Source organism: Berghia stephanieae, chromosome 6 (genome assembly GCF_034508935.2).
Source record: "Berghia stephanieae isolate SIO BIC M18660-M18661 chromosome 6, UCSD_Bste_1.3, whole genome shotgun sequence".
Taxonomy (NCBI): Eukaryota; Metazoa; Mollusca; class Gastropoda; order Nudibranchia; family Aeolidiidae; genus Berghia; species Berghia stephanieae.
In genome coordinates this window covers 66,985,476-67,002,108 of record NC_088365.1, presented here as the reverse complement: position 1 = coordinate 67,002,108, position 16,633 = coordinate 66,985,476, and the positions used below count along the sequence as shown (strand labels likewise).

The 16,633-nt window shown below is 35.8% G+C and overlaps 1 protein-coding gene and 1 long non-coding RNA gene across 3 annotated transcripts in view; both read right to left on the bottom strand.

Annotated features, from left to right (window-relative positions):
* Positions 1–639: 639 nt before the first annotated feature.
* On the bottom strand, positions 640–7,551 carry LOC144975506 (uncharacterized). Of its 2 annotated transcripts, XR_013645930.1 has the most exons (6): positions 7,477–7,551; positions 6,175–6,256; positions 5,414–5,547; positions 3,386–3,475; positions 1,898–2,122; positions 640–776 (listed from the first exon to the last, which is right to left on the bottom strand). It is a non-coding gene; the product is annotated as an uncharacterized LOC144975506 (long non-coding RNA). The 2 variants fall into 2 exon arrangements; XR_013645931.1 differs by lacking the exon at positions 5,414–5,547 and having other exon boundaries at positions 7,477–7,546.
* Positions 7,552–12,078: 4,527 nt separating this feature from the next.
* LOC144975503 (solute carrier family 22 member 10-like) overlaps positions 12,079–16,633 on the bottom strand; it is a 12,340-nt gene continuing 7,785 nt past the window's right edge. Inside the window, exons 3-4 of the mRNA XM_078919666.1 lie at positions 16,389–16,458; positions 12,079–14,499 (exon numbers count right to left, since the gene is read on the bottom strand). Coding sequence (XP_078775792.1) covers positions 12,953–14,499; positions 16,389–16,401 — 1,560 coding nt within the window. The 5' untranslated portion in view covers positions 16,402–16,458 and the 3' untranslated portion in view covers positions 12,079–12,952. The remainder of the gene's footprint in view (positions 14,500–16,388; positions 16,459–16,633) is intronic.

Below are 16,633 nucleotides of genomic sequence, written 5' to 3'. Positions count from 1 at the left end.
CATGTCTAGTCCCAAAGACCTCGTTGAATCCAACTTTCACTTGTAATGTTGTCAACCTTAAATCCTAGTGCATATCTCCTTCACATCATAATTACAGCATTTCTTTCAAGTTAAATAGACAGAGAAAACCTGGTATACATTATTATAAATTGTAAAGGATTAACAAGATAGAGGAATTGCCAGACATTCAATGAAATTCCTTTTTACATTTAACATCATATCAAAATAAAGCAGCAAAGTAATGAAGTGCTGCTATTGGAATACTCTCATTCATCTGATTAAACTGTCTATTATTAGATTGGAATTCAAATGTGTGGTGGGGTAGGAAAATGAGTCACAGTGGCCAGTTTTGATATTTGAGTTGGCCGTCATATACACTTCTAAGTATTACATAGCGATTACTTTGTACTTTTTATCGGTGCATTTATAACAATTAGAATTAGAAGCAAAAATTATAGCTCGTCAAAGATGGAATATTGGGGAAGTAGCTGTTTACTGAATACAAGTGATAGAATTCTGACTGCCTGCACTCACCAGCAGACAAGTCCCTGACTAATTTTCTTGTGTGCCACAAATAAAATCTCTTGAAAACATAAATAGAGTAAAATGAAAACACCACTGCTTTTTCATTAATTCATTAATAAAGATTAATGATCAAAAAATGATTTTTTAATGCCTAAACACATTGAGCATGGCAAATACAGTGAAGGTTCTGTATCCTGTACCGTTGTGGGCCGTCAGCTGACAACCAGTTCTCCACAATCATTCATAAGCACCTGAAAAGAAAAAGAATGGAAAATCATTGGATCTTCAAATCAAATTAGAAGCAAGATATGAGAAAGATTATTCATACCCTTCTTTTTCATGAAATAATTGTGAGAGAGGCTGTTCAATCAGAAGTGCATCATAAATAAAATCTGATTTATTATTTTCCTTGCGGGGCTAAATCATCATCAGCTATTTTACAACACTAAGCAATTCAAGTATATGTCCTGGCTTAATGATGACTCTCAAAGAAAGACTTTATTCAATTTTCTCACCCCACTGAGGTTTAAAAGGAGTAGGCTACCTTGCCGTTTACAGCGCTTGTCCCTGTCAAAATGTTTTTTTTGTAATAACGTCTTATGCCTTACAGGCAGATGTCTCATCCTACATATGGGTTGCTGTTGACTTGGGATACCTGTAAAGTGCTTTGAGCATTCATGGATACTGTGCTGTATAAGAATACTACTCCTTTTTACCCTGACAAAAAAGTAAGTCCTTAGGAGCCTAAAAGCTCTTGGAGCTGGAGCCTATCCCAGTTTCTGTAGCATGAAGCGGACAGTTAGCTTATTTGTTAACCTCTGGATTGGACACTGGTCTATTGCAGATTACTTTCCCCAGCGGTGCAGGTATCCATTTACGCCTGGGTGGAGTGAAGCAATTGGGAGTAAATTTTCTTCCTCAATGAAAAATCTGTGGTTGCGGTAATTTTCGAACCCGATACCTCCCTGACTAAACCAGTAGAATTAATCAAAATCAAAGAACCCTGAATAATAGTTGAAAAGGACAGCATGATATCTATGCCCAGTGGGCCAGTCACTTGCTTGTTTATACACTCAACCAAGGTTTCCTCAAAGTCCTCGGTACATGCAAAAAAGTTCTAAGAAACCATACTCCATCATTCTGACTTAATATGACAGAATGCAATGAGGAGTATCAGTGATGTGTGTGTGTGTGTGTGTGTCAGCATGTGTATGTATAAAAAAAATCTTCACACATCTGCAATGTTTTGTAGCTAGGGCTGAACACACATGGCTGTCCCAGAAAATTAGTGGTCGAAATCACAGAGTGCATTAAAAAGTAAAATGAAATTAAATCTAATTTTTAGATTCATTACAATAGAACCCAAACTTACCTCCATGTTGTGGATGTGGTTTCTCTCCTGTTGTAGAATCAGCAACGGTTTTCGCAGCTCTGTCGAACCCATGGGAAGTTCAAGTATTTGTGCCACTCTAGTTTCCTTTTTGTGGTAGTTCATGTAATGTTTAGATATCTTTGAGGTAAACAGTATCTTCCATGTACTTGCAGTAATCGGATTTTGCATACATCCTTTTTCCTCCTTTTGCAAATGGCATAGTTACTGGAAAATGAAACAATAATATGACAGAAATAAAACTCAGAAACGACACCAGAAGAGAAGGAAATAAATTTAAAAGTTAAGCAAGTTCCTTATTTAACAGTCTGCATACAGTGGACATCGCTTATACGTAGAACGAGAAATCAGTTTTAATGAGGCTGATACAAATCCCTGTTTATTTTCCTTCTAAATCCTTCTTAAATATGGTCACCAATAAGGAATTCCTAATTGCTGAAAAGTCACTTTAACTATAATGTTCATTCAGTTAATCTGTCGACTTGTATGAGTAACAAAAATATTGCATAAAGACACCCGTACCTCAACACTTTATTACTGACCTTGCAATCAGAACCTCGATACTATCTGTACCAACATCACACATGTAATGAAAGGTTAACATCACATCACCATCATATAAATAATACCATGAAACTTAGTCTCGAGTGTCAATGAGGGTGTTACATTCACACCCATGTCATCGAACAGCAAACACTTTGGCTATGGTCTTTCATTATAAGTCAGCTATAAAAAAGGTAACCATAACAGTCCCACCTCAATTTAAGCGGTGTCCACTGTATTACAGTCGACTCCCGATAAGCACAACTTGGTTAATCGCAACATTTCCCAGGAAACATAATTCATTCTATACAAAAGTCACTGGTTAATCGTAACTCCACTTCCGTTAATCGCAACAAATTGTTGAGGCGAGGCTATGACACTCATGAAAATCAAGTCAACAGAAATTTCAATTTTGTCAAGTATGACATGCGATCTTGAGTTAAATTTTGCAATGCAGTGAGAAGGGGGAGTCCAGGGTGGTCCCAAGCCTGTGTAAACTCAAATAACAAGTGTAGCAATATTTAAAGAGAGCAGATACTGAACTTCACTAAATCGCAACTATTTCCCATCTCCAGAGGAGTTGCGATTGTCCGGAGGCGATTGTATATGTTTTGTTTTCAAATGATTTACATACAATCTGTATAAAGACACAGGCTGCCTGAGCCTGCTTTGAATTTGATTTCATTCCTTTCGATGTAAATGTCATAAATAGAAGAAAATGAATGACAGTTAATAGGCAGCACAAAATAATTGTGATATTTGTCAAGGAATCATCTAATTTGAAAACAAGTTTATGAATGAATCACACTCGAAAAAATTCAGTAACCAGAGGAAAGTTAAACTTTCTAGCACCTTGTCAGTTAACAGTCCTCAAACCTAGAGCTGCAAGTTAAACAATACAAATTATAGTTGTGAGAAATAACTTACTGTTAGTGCTAGAAAAGAAACTTTTCAAACAGGTGCTTTGGTCTTGCCCAGAGCTATCTTTGTTGTGTCTAGAGATGTCAAATTCTTTACCTTGAAAAATAATGATGACAAGGAAAGGTAGAACAACGATCAACCCAAATGAAAAAATACTGTTTGAGAAAAAAATAATTATAGCTTATGGCATGACTACACTTGAACATATGTCCTCGAACTCCTCAGGACCCAAAAAAAAGTTCGGAGAAACAGTGCTCTATCATTACAACTTAAGAAGAATTCAATGAGCAAGGAAAGGGGTGGTAGGGGGTGTCAGTGATGGGGGGGTGGGGTCTGACTTTTACATATCAAAATGCCTTAACACACATGCAATGTTCAGTTGCTGGGGTAACTCAATGTGCGGCCACGGACTGCATTAAAAACCAATTTTATTTATTCATTTTTTAAAAAAGTTTTCAGGGCAAAATTAGTTTGAGGAAAAAAATGGACAGAAAACAAAGAAACATAAAATTAGGGACATTTAAATGAGGTCGAGAAAAATGTGCTCGAGTGTAGTGATTGCTTGTTTGTTTATTATTGCTTTAGCAACACAATGTAGGTTATATCAGAGTGTAGTGATTGCTTGTTTGTTTATTATTACTTAGTCTCTATCAAACACAATGTAGGTTATATCAGAGTGTATGATTCTGCTTGTTTGTTATTATTGCTTTAGGGTCTCTATAACACAATGTAGGTTAAAATCAAGAGTGTAGTGATTGCGTGTTTGTTTTATTGCTTTAGTCTCAATCAACACAATGTAGGTTTATACAGAGTGTAGGATTGCTGTTTGTTTGTTATTGCTTTAGGTTTTCTATCAAACAATGTAGGTTATATCAGATGTATGAAGTGATTGTCTTGTTTGTTGTTATTGCTTTAGTGTCTCTTTCAACCATGTAGTTATATCAGAGTGTAGTGATTGCTTGTTTGTTTGTTATTGCTTTAGGTCTCTTTCAACACAATGTAGGTTATATCAGAGTGTAGTGATTGCTTGTTTGTTTATTATTGCTTTAGGTCTCTATCAACACAATGTAGGTTATATCAGAGTGTAGTGATTGCTTGTTTGTTTATTATTGCTTTAGGTCTCTATCAACACAATGTAGGTTATATCAGAGTGTAGTGATTGCTTGTTTGTTTATTATTGCTTTAGGTCTCTATCAACACAATGTAGGTTATATCAGAGTGTAGTGATTGCTTGTTTGTTTATTATTGCTTTAGGTCTCTATCAACACAATGTAGGTTATAATATAACAGTTATATCAGAGTGTAGTGATTGCTTGTTTGTTTATTATTGCTTTAGGTCTCTATCAACACAATGTAGGTTATATCAGAGTGTAGTGATTGCTTGTTTGTTTATTATTGCTTTAGGTCTCTATCAACACAATGTAGGTTACATCAGAGACTGCTGAAACAAAAACATACAATTCAAAAACCAATAAACGATAATATATAATAAAAAAAAGCTCATAAACTAAATTATCCTAACTATAATTATAGTAAGACTAAAAACAAACGTAAAGATGATTTATAATGAAAACAATATCATCTGCCATACAAGATAACGAACATAGAAGGAAAAATAAGAAAGAGAGAGGAACAGAAGGTGGGAAAAGCAGGGGGAAGGAAGAAAAGAAAAAGACACCCTACCAGCAGGGCATGCCAACCACCCCTCGACTGCATATATTAACCTCTAACAATCATTGATGAAAGTGGGTAGATAGAGCACTTTAAAATTATTTAATGGAAACAGTTTAAAAGGAATATTCTTTGATGAATACTTGTATGAATTAAAATTAACCCTATTTTCTGTAAACAGTGAACCAGTCACCCTCTTGTCTAAATTCCATGACTCATTTATCCCGACCTTAAGTGACCTTGGTGCTGATGACTTTCGACCAGCCTGGTTGACCAATGTAATGTTGGCCAAAATGTTGTTACTGACGGTACAAATGGGGTCTGATAAACACGAACAACTCATTGTATACAATGACCACCTACCACCTTGAAGAGCCAGCAAGCATATCTTAGAACACTCACTATCACTGTCACGGTGTGAGTCTGGTACTCAGTATTCTTCGTTTATATCATCCTTGTGTACAGAGTTATAGAGTGGTCTGGATCCAAGTCCATTCCTCATTAAATAAAAGAAAAACTTAATTCGTGTACACGATATACACAATACATATTTTTAAAATGTGCATCAGCGAGTGATGACTCTCTGCTTATGTCACTGAATGAAACACATTGCACAATGTAACGTAGTCAACTCTCTCACATGTGGGTCATCTCAGAAAATGTTAGAGTGGAATGTGGGCATTCGTAAAAAATGTCTTGAATGAAATGATTTTTTACATTTAAATTCAACACACATCTCTTAATCACAAAATTTAAATGACAAATATCAAGATCATCTTAGAAAAGTGGTAAGCCTGCGTTAGAACTTGTTTCAATGTCACTACTGTCACTATCTGGTAAGTAGACTCTTTGTCATCACAGTCCTCATGGGAATAGGGCATTGACTCATGAAAACAAACAATCCCGTGTTAGTGATAACAAAATGTAATTGCCTCCTCAAACTATTTCATTCCCACCCCCAACCCTTCCTAAAAAAGCAATAGAAAGATCATTTACAAAAATAAGCATATTTCACATACCACAAAAGCATGATACGATAGACTGATAGAGACGCTTGTGGAATTTGAAGTGTAGACTACAAAATTAACACGTTAAATAATGTCAAAATCTGTAAAATAACAAACCTGATATTCGTTTTCAAGACTTGGGCTTGAGTCACGATGATGATTAAGTTTAAGCCAATGCTGGATTTTTCGTCAGATGATTCTGTTGACAAAACAATTCTTAAAATCAATTCGGCACTGGAAAAGGGTTGCGGTCCCTAAAATGATGGCAGCCATGATGGCTGTTTATGCTGATTTTACAATATAAACAAGCTGCCACCTTAGCGATTTGCTGCACAGTCACATTTTTGTAAATTTTAATGGGTTACGTTTTTAAAACAAATCCTAAGTGACTTGTGACATGGACACTGGAATGCCTTTTCTACCCTAACTCTACCAATTTTAACAAATGTCACAATAACACGTAAATAATTAACACAACAGAACATTATGTCTCTTAATGTATAGAACAACAGGTTTAGAGCCATAGAAATACAAACAAAAATAATACATTCTTATTTAACTATAATTGATATATAGAAGTAGAATTGAGAATTCATCTCCTGCCCTTTCCACTACGCAAATAAGTATGAACGGTATAGGGCCAAATTTTAGTGACGAAGAGAATGATTTGCTCAAGTTACTCAGATTTAGAATTATCCCATAATATATTGACACTTGTCAAATAGAAATCAAAAATGTGCATGATGAGGCAAAATAAACCAAAACTAAAACCAAAAGTAACGTTGATTGGAAGAAAAAAACTGCCAAAATAATCAAATTCAAGCAGCCAAAGTTAAGACACCAAGGTGGCAACTTGATATACAACTACAGCGATGACAGTGACAATCAAGATATCTCTTGACCGCAACCCTTGCCAAGTGCCGGCAACTCGCTTCTACCGTAAAATCAGCATTAACCACAAAGATGGCGGCCATGATATTTAGGGAGAGAAAACACTCATACTTATATTAAGTTATCATCAAATGCTGGCCTTGACCTTTGGGCTACTAATCCTAAGAGTAAGACTAAGACTAAGGCGGACTTCATAAATTCTATCAAGACCGATCTATGCAAGCTATTTATGAATTCATTAACAATCTTTCTTTTTTAACGTTTCAAAACTAGAATGTGGGGCACAGGAAACAAATATTCGATACACACAACACCACACGCTTGGTAGAATTAGAGCTAAGTTACTAAGTCAGATCTACTATACTGAGAGAGATCGAGTGAGGCAGACACTTTTACTTAGTCAAACCTCTCTACCTCTATATGGTCTACCCTATAATATGTATCACCAGAAGAGTTCAAAGCCAAAATAAGTTTTTTTCAAAATCAATCAGTTAAATTAAGTTGAAACTACATATTCGATAGACTTACCTTTATATTTTTAAGGGCTAAAGCCACCATCTTCTGACCACGGCAAGGAAAGAGAAAGTAGAATCGGGACCGGAAACAATCTAGGCAGGAGAAACAATTGGAACTCTTTTGCTTTTCGTAAATTATTGCCGAATGGCATGAGACCCTAAGATGTCTCAGAGCAAAAAAGGGAGACCATCCATGAAATCAAATGTATATATCTCTTTCTGTGATCAAGTTGTGCGAAACTTTTTGTATTGATACTAAACGCCATTCCCAGTGCAGTGGAAGTAAAAATATTACGGGGCGAGTATAATGCCCCGTAAAAAAAGTCCCCACAACAAGGAGAACTATAGAAAAAGCCGAATATCTTTATATATATATATATATATATATATATATATATATATATATATATATATAATAATATATATATAATATATATATACTCGAGAACGGATAAATCGACATCGACGGGACCGTAGTAAAATATCGATAAAAGCGTGATGTCGATTATCAGTCATTCAAAAAATAAATGGGAAACACATGAGAAAATGCGAGATAATAACAGCAAGGGAACTCAACATTCATGATTAAAAAGGCCGATTTTGAAATTGATTACGTTCATTTTCTTTAACTAAGTCTGTTATTGTTGTATGTCTCTGTAGAATATTGTTGTGAGCCTTTTCCTCAGTACTGACAAGGACGTCAAATAAAGAATTGCCCTCGTGAAGTTGCTGTGCACAACAGTGTAGGGTCTTGATAGCTACTGTTGTGGTATGAGTGGAAACTGGTCCAATGGTGCACTCTCTTCATCTGACTCCATATCCGCAACAATGGCATCTTCTAAAATTTAAACTATTGTCGACTGGTATCGAGATTAAGTACCATTTGAAGTGGCGTTGACCTTGCCGATAATATCGAAACCGAGAAAATGAGAAGTTGTATTGCGAGGAGGGGGCTAAGAAATCTGCCTCACTTACCAACACTGAGACCCGGATTGACCAGGGCAGCTACCAAAGACAGATAAACAGCCTCGTACATAGTGGTTGATGTAGGGAGAGTTTCTGATCAGGCGATTTGTTGAAAGTCATGTAATATTGAGATTATAAGGAATTCCATTATTGGTGTCAGGACGGAGCAAAGCTGACACGGCCCGGGAAGAGACTTAACTACGGACATTACGGTTATGATATGGCTTTTCACAGGATGTCATTGAACAATTATGTCGCATCTTCTTTGACTTTTATTTTACTTTACTTCGTGATATTTTGGCATTTCAGTGGCTCTTGTGTCTTACATCACTGAAGGACATCTTGAACGTATATAAATTGTATTCATTTTTTAGACAAATTAATGTGTGCACCAATGGTACGCAACGTCGATTTAACCTTCTTGTGGTAAATGCAGTTCAATATAGGCGATTTTTAATTACTAATGTTATATACCAAAGAAACGGGACTTTGATGTCATATCAATATAACTTTTGTAAATATATCCGTTCTAAACTTTATATCAGTCCTTTTAATCGTCCTTTACAAAATATAAAATGTATTTTAACCTTCGGCGATTTCAGCAGAAATTGATAATAGTGCGACATGTCAAAGATTCTGTTAGATTTCTCAATCTAATATACTCTTAAATGAATATTGTTAGTACTCACAAATTAAGAAGCATCTATGAGCATAAAGAGAAGAGATAGTTGTCTTGCATCTGCTTTTTAGTGATCAAAGCTTACATTGAAGCCAACAAAAAAGGCACAGTTGAGCCAAATAAGAAAACATACCTATTACAGTCCGCAATCAAAATTCAACAAAAGGCCAAAAACACCCGTTTGCTTACCGAATTAAATATTTTCTTTTACACAAACAAAATCGTCAAAAATCTTGAAATGTTCACACGAACAATCATAAATTACAAGGAATAATGAAGTCGACCAATGAATGTCTGAGAAAAAGCAAACATTTATAGCTAATTGTGCCATACAACTCCTCACCTCTTCAATACATTTCTTCATTTTTTGTCACTAAACAATCAGTATCTTGGGGTTTAACAAAACAGAACAAATGAGTGTCATCAGCATACACATGGCATATTATGATTTTTGATGACATCACCTAAAGGATGTGAATACGGCTTGTAAAGTAGAGGACCCACAAATGATCACAAGGAGACCCCGAATTTTAATGACGATTGGTTAGAGTGAATTGTTTTTAATGATATCAGATGAGATCGTTCAAAAATGTAACTGTTGGACGGTGCCTGCGATGCCGAACGTTTTTTTTCAAGACGCTCAATAAGAGTGGCATGGCCGTTATTGTGTATTACTTCTCTCAGGCAGTGTTGTTTCCCTGCTCATCAATACGCTTTGGATAAGATATGTTGAATTTCAACTGGGTTAGAGGCATCCTTTAATTTGTTTGACGAAAGATTTGAAAGAATTTGTTTCTGAAATTTTCTTTGACTAGGTCATCTCTTAGACAGCTGAAGTCTTTGATCGATTTTCTCTTTTGTTTGTAATACTGAAGCCTTAGCATGTTTTCATTTTCTGTTTGCCTGAACTTTGAAACTAAGAGTTTATGGTCTGTTGATGTCTTCATTCCTGCATATGTTCATGAATCATTGAGAATGCGTTTGTAATGGTACGAAATTATGATCAAGTCTTTCTGATTGTACGTATTGATAATCTTATCATCATAACACCATGATAAAGCCCAATGAACGCATAGGAGTTTTGAACCTGGCCATCGATATCGTTTGCAACTACTCCATTAACATATCATCTGTCTTTCAGAACACGATCAGCCATTGCTCCGCGTCTACATCCAATGCCGAAAATTATGAATGTGTTTTGGCGAACTTCAGGATTTGGCGTCACTCGTAAGCGGCGTTAGAGAGTAGGGCGTAATCTGCTTTAGGTTAGAATTCCGTAAATTCGGAGTCGTGGCCAAATGTGACCCACGGCTCCCAACTGGTTTCATGTCGGTTTGAACCGGATGCTGATAAGAACATTTCAAATTGAAATAATCAGATATATAAATGTGTAGCTTTTCTTACGTACAGAAGTTATTGTCACCCTCCCCAAGAAATCATCATATGAACTATATCCAAATCTTATATTATTTAGCTTCTAAACTATTCTGGCTTAAAACCTATTTCTTCTTCTTCTACCACATTATCTCATTCATCAGTGGTGTTTCATTCATCCTGTTTTGTTGATAAAGGGGAAACCCGAAATGTTCATTTGATCTGTTTTTGTAATTAAATTGAAGCTTACAATCAATTTCACATTATTATTTATTTCTTCGAGCTTCGAGCAGCAACATCTACATTAAGTGAATACATTATTTCAAATGCAACGATTTGCGTAAAAACGCCAAACTGACAACTTTTTACCGTGTCTAAATTGGTTGTTTTTGAGAGTGTTAGTGTCGTCGGTACGTATTTTATGATATCTGTTTGACTCAACGAACTTTCAACCTGACTTTACATTATAAAAGAAAATCAAGTTATCTGTTTATCTATCTGTAAAAATACATTTCTAATTTTCAAATCTTTCAGTAGAGTTGTGCGCCGTATAATTTTCTTTGTTGACTCAAATAAGCACAATGTTCTCCACAAGGCTATATTTTATTTAAAGAAAGGATATATATATATATATATATATATATATATATATATATATATATATATATATATATATATATAGAGAGAGAGAGAGAGAGAGAGAGAGAGAGCGAGAGAGAGAGAGAGAGAGAGCGAGAGAGAGAGTGCTACAATTCTTAATATAATTATTACTTGAGTAAAAAAAAGTTTATGAATTAAGACCTAGAAATCGTGCGTGTCTGTTACAAAGATGACCCATTTTGTATTGTCACGCGTAACTAACCTGATCTTGATCCAAGTCCTAACAACACACTTCTATTTCTCTTTGACCAAATAAGTGTGGCTATGTGGTCTTGTGGTGTGACACTCGCTTTCGAATCCGAAGGTTCTGTGTTCGAGCCTCGATCGACGCATGACTAAGTCTTTGGAAAAGGCTCTTTCTCTCACCGTACTCATGTGTACAATGAGTACCTGGAACTGCGTTGTCTCTGTCCGAAAATAATTGTAAGAAGGCGTCATGTCTCGTCCTACATGTTGCGTATTGCTGTTGGTCAGGTACTCTTTATAAAGATCTTTGAGCACGTATAGAGGCCCAAGTTTAAGCTCTTCAGGATGAAAATGAAATACATAAAAGTCTAAGGATCATATGTAATCCATCGTCTAAAGGAAACTAGAGAGAGAGAGAGAGAGAGAGAGAGAGAGAGAGAGAGAGAGAGAGAGAGAGAGAGAGAGAGAGAGAGAGAGAAAGTTAGAGAGAGAGAAAGAGAGAGAGTTAGAGAAAGAGAGAGAGAGAGAGAGACAGAAAACAACATATCATAAATACTGTAATTCTCTTTAGTTGATTATAGTGTACCTAGATATCAGTGTGGAAAGGTTAATAACTTAGGACTTGCTTATGTAAGACGAGAAAACACACAGAACACCAATTTAACTCTACACTGTGTGTGGTTGTGTTTTTTAAGTAAGTTTTATCAATTGAAACTGACTAAGTATACAAAAACCAAGGGAGATAACCGATTTAAAGATTTTAGCACTTCAAGGTTTATTTTTCTTGTTTAGGCGATTGCCAATAAAATCATACATTAACAGTTTATGTTGAATGAGAAAATCTAGAGAGAAAAAATAAAAATGAACAAAGGGAACAAAATACAAACAAAATATAAACTCCCCTCAATCATAAATAAAGATACAGATATTTTTTTTAAAAAAGGCAAGATACAGTTTTAAAAAATAAGTAAAATAAACGTGAATTAGGTTTACACCATCCCAGAGAGACGAAATTGATTTATATAAAAATGAGTCTGATATAAATTGTGACATCTTTATAAGCCAATTATTTAAACTTTTTAGTAAAATTTTAACAGGTTTATTATAAACTCGTGTATTTTAAAACCCTTGACACCATATTTATTAAGATATTTCATATATCTCATTATTTTTAAAGCGTTAGGCTATTAGCTCTTTAACTCTTTCCTTGCCGATCATCTTCAGTATTTTCCCCAAATGGCAAACTCTCTAAAAAAAAACTTTATGTTCATATTAATTGAACACAAACCATTCTTCAAAGTTTGTGATGTACAAAATAATCTGAATAAGAAAAATGTATTTTGTGTCGTAACAAATCTGATGACTTTGCTGTCGGTGGTAAGGAGACGGTTAAAAAATCAATTTCAAAAGTGAAGAAAAGTCCAATATGGCCCGCCATTCTCAAGTCACCCTACGTGTTATGCAAATTTCAGCTTGTTTGTTTTTTTAGCTCTAGATGTTGATGGTTGGAATCCAATGCAGCAGAAATTTGTTGTGATTTGCTTTTTTACTTCCTGGTTTAATCATTTTTTTATCGTCCCAGCTTCAGCAAGATTTCTATCGTTACTTCCGCTTTAAGACAAAATCATAGGCTGGATCGTTCGACAGTCTCGTCGTCTTCAAAGACCTCCTTAATCTTCATCCCCTTCGTCTCGGGGAGTTTGATGACAAAAAGACTACAGAGCAAACTCAATGTCCCCATAATTCCGTAGCGGACAAAAAGACCTTCTGTGTCATTTGGGATTAATATCGGAGCCATAACGGCACCTACTCTACCTATAAAATTACCAAACCCCATGGCATTGCCTCTCACGACAGTTGGAAACGTTTCACTAGTTAATATTATAGCACACATAACGGTTGAGGTGACATTCATTTTGGCGAACAGAGCTAAAATCACTGCTCCAGTATTTCTGATACCCGCCGGAGCCCAGAAACCAAGTCCCGTTGCTGCAAAGAGAGACAGCGCAGCGACTGACATAAAAAGCATTGTTGATTTCTTTCTGCCTATCCAGTTCGGAAGTATCATGGGAAACGCGGCATACGCATAATCTACAACAAAAAATACGTTCAAATTAACATAAAAACTGCCGTACATGGCTTTTATACTGTAAACAAAGCCATACACCAACAACATTCCAGAAAACCATATAAATCCAATGATACACGTTGTCAAACGATAACCTTTTCTGAACAAATCAAAGACTGTTTGCACACGCTGACCTTTCACCCATAGATGAGTCTGAGTATTCTTTAATTCTGTGCTTTGATCAGTACATTCTGACAATAGTGTGACCTTATTAACACCTGTTATCTTCTCCACCGCCTTTTGAAATTCTTTGGATTTGTTTTTCACTTCTAACCACCTCAAACTTTCGGGCACCCATAGCGCAGGTAAACAAGCAATAATAAAGTATAGCCCGTTCATCAAATGCATTGTTTTCCAGTCTTTGCTGAGCCAGGCTGTGACACCTAATAGAATTCCTCCACCGTTCCAAGACGGAATGGCAACTACACGAGCCCGCCATTTTGTGGTAAGAAATTCTGAAGAATATGTATTCATGTAGTTGTAGATACATGCTACCATTAGCCCCAAAAGGAACCTCAGGACCAGATAAACCTGCCAATACATTGAAAATATTGCAGTAATATTTAATATGCCGGCCAGAGCAAGCGGAAAATACAGAATTTTTTTTCTTCCAAATGAATCGCCGAGCTGTCCTGCCACTAAAGCCCCAACGATTACCCCAGCCATTTGTGCAGAAATAATTAGGGATGGGACCCAACTTCTGTCACAGAGTAAACCCCACTCGGTTACAATTGTCGATGCTTCTGGATCAAATTCGATATTTTGACAACCTTTGAATAATTCACACGAGCCTTTAGTGTAATTGTTTGATGTTTCATTGTATTCAGAAGAATGTATCTTGTAAATGTCTTGTGTTATATTTCCTTCCATCGGGTTTTTTGTGCCATTTTTGTCCAAACATCTCCATCCAGGGTCGTAGTTTCCAAATGCCATGAACATCATTGTATATGCTGTACCGATTTCCGGCATGACTTTCACAAAGATCACCAACAGTATTTGGAAGAGTCCACACCCTCCTTCTTGGATCACGCGATCCGCTTTGCCTGTCGGATAAACAAAACAAAAAAAATCATGATCTTTTACGCCCTCTCTTAAGCTATTTAAAATAACTTAAATTTCCATCAGATTGCAGTAGAGCTCTGTTAATCGTCAGTAGTATACAAGCTTTTTTCGAATGGCTCTCCAAGCAACTTAACTCGGACTCCACGCTTGCGAAAACGGAATAATATTTTTCGAATAATTTTACAATGCAAATGCTTTGAGCTATACCAAATCAGTTTAACAATTCCAATAATTTCCATGCGATTTTTTGCAGGTCTGATAACCCAATTCCTTATGGGCTTATTTTTGTAATCGAAATGTCAAAAAATGACGCAAAATATTATCCATTACAACAATGTTAAACCAAGCCCATAAGTGGATTCAGATGTGAAGCAATGCTTGCAAAGAAATAATTTGAAAAGGCGGTACGCAGTCATTTCGCATTTCAAAATTTATTCTACCTCCACCCCCCCCCCTTCCTCTCTTCGTGAAGTTCCAGGTTTGAATGTTTTTTACCTTGATGAGGGTAATTTACATCGATCGATATTTTTGACGGACGTGTTACCTGTCACAATTTTAAAATATTCCACAGTACGCAGTCTAGATGTCAAAGAGTAAATTGTTTTCTCACAGTGTACTGGTGGATGCTCATTGAGATGACCATCAGGTATTGAAAATCATTGACAAATCATGAGTAAACCATATGTGGTCTTGTGGTATGACACTCGCTTTTTGGATTGGAACGTCCTGGGTTCGAACCTCGGTTGAGTACTTGGAAAATTTTCTTTTCTCACACTCTCTGACTGTTTTCGGGTGTAAAATGGGTACCTGGCCGGTAACTGCGTTGTCTTTGTCGGAAAAATGTAGTATCACATATAAAACATCATGTCTCGATCTATATATTTCGTGTTGCTGTTGGTCAGGGACCCTCTGTAAAGAACCTTGAGCACGTTTAGTGCGTATTCCGCTGTATAAAAAAGATCATTATTTCACATATTAAGTATCCTTTAGGAAAAATTTATTTTGAATAATAGAGAACACACGGAACACCTAATTACTTCAAATAATGGAAGATTTCTCCAAACCCACACATGGAACACCTTAATTACTTCAAAGAATGGAAGATTTTTCCAAACCCAAGTGCACATATTTACAGGGCTGATAACCGAGCGCAATCATGGGCTTGATTTAACATTGATCTAATGGACGAGATATTACGTTGGTTTTGAGATCTTTTGCATTACAACAATAAGCCCATAACAATTTAAGTTATCAGACCTGCAATAAGTACACGTTGCTCCAAACCAATCGATGCTGAAAACACAAAGGACGTCATACATTTTGACTATTTCATAGCTTTCGACTTCTTTCATCACAGAGACTATTCAAGAAATTAAATGCTTGTTTGATAGGGGGTCATTTATTGTGCTATTTATTTAGTGAAATAAATTCTATGGGTTTATCAAATTCTTTATTTTTACGCACATTAACACTGATTCGGCATCTTGAGTGTTCGTGGCGCGCTAAAATCATTCATTTGACCAGTTAACTGCTATATTCTGGAGAGAAAAAAACTCGTATTTAAAATTTTTGGCCAGACTACTCGTCCATCAAATTTCGATTGAATTAAATGACACTCATCTTGGCAAAAAATCTCAAACCTGGGCTTACTCGAAGTTTTATTTAAGTCTCAGGTATGAAAGTTTTTTTAAAATTTGTTGATATCTGAAGACGTGTTTTCTGGCCAAAATTATAAATGCGAGTTTTGTTTAAAGTTAGAGTTTGGCAGTTAACTAGTTTACATATTCAAACATCGACGGATTCCTACATTGTCTGACCCTCATTTAAAAAAACCCCAAAGAAACAAGTGTGTGTTGTTATTTCAAGTTACCTGAATTTTGCATCGTTCTTGTTAGTTCCGTTTTCCACTAGGTCTTCAAAAACATGGACAAACAAGATGACTGAAATAATCAGCGAAAATGAATATAGGGGAGGAAAGGGGGGGGGTGGAAGGTCTTTTCAAAATATAAAGAATAACATGAATAACAAGAATAAGTTGAATATAAGAATCAAATGAATAATAAGAATAACATGAATAACAAGAATAACACGAATAACAAGAATAACACGAATAGC